Source organism: Salvelinus sp. IW2-2015, linkage group LG35 (assembly GCF_002910315.2).
Source record: "Salvelinus sp. IW2-2015 linkage group LG35, ASM291031v2, whole genome shotgun sequence".
NCBI classification, from domain to species: Eukaryota; Metazoa; Chordata; class Actinopteri; order Salmoniformes; family Salmonidae; genus Salvelinus; species Salvelinus sp. IW2-2015.
This window is the reverse complement of record NC_036874.1, coordinates 6,237,220-6,239,658: the sequence shown is the minus strand read 5'-3', so window position 1 is coordinate 6,239,658 and position 2,439 is coordinate 6,237,220. Positions and strand designations below refer to the sequence as shown.

Sequence of the window (2,439 nt, the reverse complement as noted above, 5' to 3'; positions counted from 1 at the left end):
GAAACCACTCTTCTCACGATGTCAAGAAACTGCGATTATATTTTCAGCCCGCAAACCTTAACATTGTGTAAATATTTTATTGACATAACAGATCAAAACTGAGACATAAAACTCGTGAACCAAGTTCCACAGACATGTGACTAACAGAAATGCAATAATGATAATCACCATGATACTCAAAAGGGTGGGTTTTTTTTGCTGAGTTTAGTTTAACAATAATATGAGGACAATGAGATTTGTATTGCCCAAAAGCACAAGGCGGTCGGTGTCTGTAGACATGCTGCTACACACATTAGCTTGACAAACTAAACAATCAAGTCAGGTAACTTCAATACTATTTGAATGCAATGAAGCTTGGAATTGCAAGTTATTAGCTAGGCTAGAAGCTGTTGTCAAGCAATGGGAGCAACAACAACAAAACAYGAACATACAGAGGGTCCACTGCCAAAGCCTGTATAAAATGTAACATCACCACGGACAGAGGCTGCAGTAGTTAAACCCCCGGACACCAACAGTCTCTTCCGCTTCCGACCAGAGCAATGAACTTATGACCGGATTAAAATAATTGGAAAATTGCAAAGCACTCACTGTCCYTTAATGACACAGGAAGTGGAGAAAACCCACCAGGCAAGCTTCAATTGAGCTCAGGACTAGACCTTTATGTTACAATAGCACCCCAGGTGTCAAAACAATAGTGCTAGGCAAATGACCTGGAGGCCTCCATGAACCTGACGAGGTCACTAATGTCACACACACTGGACTAGTAGGGGTAAAAACATCTCCTGATGTCACATCATAAACCAGCTGCACACAGTCCCCTGTCACTCCAGCTGTGGCTCAGAGGCCTTGTCGACAGATGATTCACAAAGGCTGTGAATTTGACTTGTAACTACAGCCAGTACATTTGTCATGGGGTTTCATTATAACTGTGCCTCTGGCATACTTCATTTGGAGTAGTGACACACTCCCTCACTGTGTTGATAATGCCAAACCGGTCTAGCAGGAATATAATGTCACAAAAAGGCCTGTGTGTGTGTGTGTGTATCTGGAATGGCATCCATCTGTACAAAACGTCWCCAGCAGGAAAGTCATCATTTTGATACCTCTGCTGCAGATATGGTCACTCACCAGCATGCAGATGTCCATAGGTAGGTAGACTTTGCGTCTGCTGCTGTGGTAGGGCGTGGCTCTTAGGCACGTCACAATCCCCTGGGCCTTACCAATGTGGCTGGCAGCATGATCAGCATGGACATCTTTCACACCTGGACAAACACACCACACACAAAGGGAATCAGGGAAGACAGAAAATAACTAAAAGTTAAAACATTGCACCACTTTTAAAACAAATAAATAAACTCTATTGAATTAAWCATGCGCTGTCTAGGTACAAGAAGAATTTGTCTTCTAGTTTACCTCAGAAACCTAGTTACCGTTTTTGATTGACTAGGACCATGCTAAAACCATAAGCAGACACTGTTCTCTTGTATACATAATTTATAACAACAATGAAGCACAACCGCTTTGATATTAAGAACTGGGAAATGCTTTCATGCTGAGTGCCCTGTACTTGAAATAGGTTGAGGCTTTGARTCAGACATCTCTTCTAGTCAATTAGACTGGAACAAGTGTGACAGGTTCCTTCGCAGAGGGGGGMAAAATAATGACATTCCACAAGAGAAGATGTGAACGATTCACAGAAATCCAGGTATTTGAAATGCAGAAATGATGCCACTTAATTAATCGCTCAAGTGAATACAGCTTGACCAGCTTCTAAGTCTTCCTCTCATAAAACAATCTGCATGTTCAAGTAATCATTATTTTGTATACAGTGCATTCGGGAAAGTATACAGACCCCTTGACTTTTTTCACATTTTGTTACGTTACAGCTTTATTATTAAATTATTGAAATAGTTTTTCCCCCCTCAATTTACACACAATACCCCATACTGACAAATCAAAAACAGTTTTTTTGAAATATTTGCAAATATATAAAAAATTAAAAAACTTAAATATTACATGTACATAAGTATTCAGACCCTTTACTCAGTACTTTGTTGAAGCACCTTTGGCACCGATCACAGCCTCGAGTCTTCTTGGGTATGACACTACAAGCTTGGCACACCGATATTTGGGGAGTTTCTCCCATTCTTCTCTGTAGATCCTCTCAAGCTCTGTCAGGTTGGATGGGGAGCGTCTCTCCAGAGATGTTCGATCCGGTTCAAGTCCGGGCTCTGGCTGGGCTAGTCAAGGACATTCAGAGACTTGTCCCGAAGCCACTCCTGCATTGTCTCAGCTGTGTGCTTAGGGTCGTTGTCCTGTAGKAAGGTGAACTTTCACCACAGTCTGAGGTCCTGAGTACACTGGAGCAGGTTTTCATCAAGGATCTCTCTGTACTTTGCTCTGCTCGTCTTTCCCTCAATCCTAACTAGTCTCCCAGTT

The 2,439-nt window shown here is 41.9% G+C and overlaps 1 protein-coding gene across 1 annotated transcript in view; it reads right to left on the bottom strand.

Annotated features, from left to right (window-relative positions):
- LOC111958914 (NADH dehydrogenase (ubiquinone) complex I, assembly factor 6) overlaps positions 1 to 2,439 on the bottom strand; it is a 12,840-nt gene that overhangs the window by 3,791 nt on the left and 6,610 nt on the right. Inside the window, exon 6 of the mRNA XM_070437270.1 lies at positions 1,129 to 1,289. Coding sequence (XP_070293371.1) covers positions 1,129 to 1,289 — 161 coding nt within the window. The remainder of the gene's footprint in view (positions 1 to 1,128; positions 1,290 to 2,439) is intronic.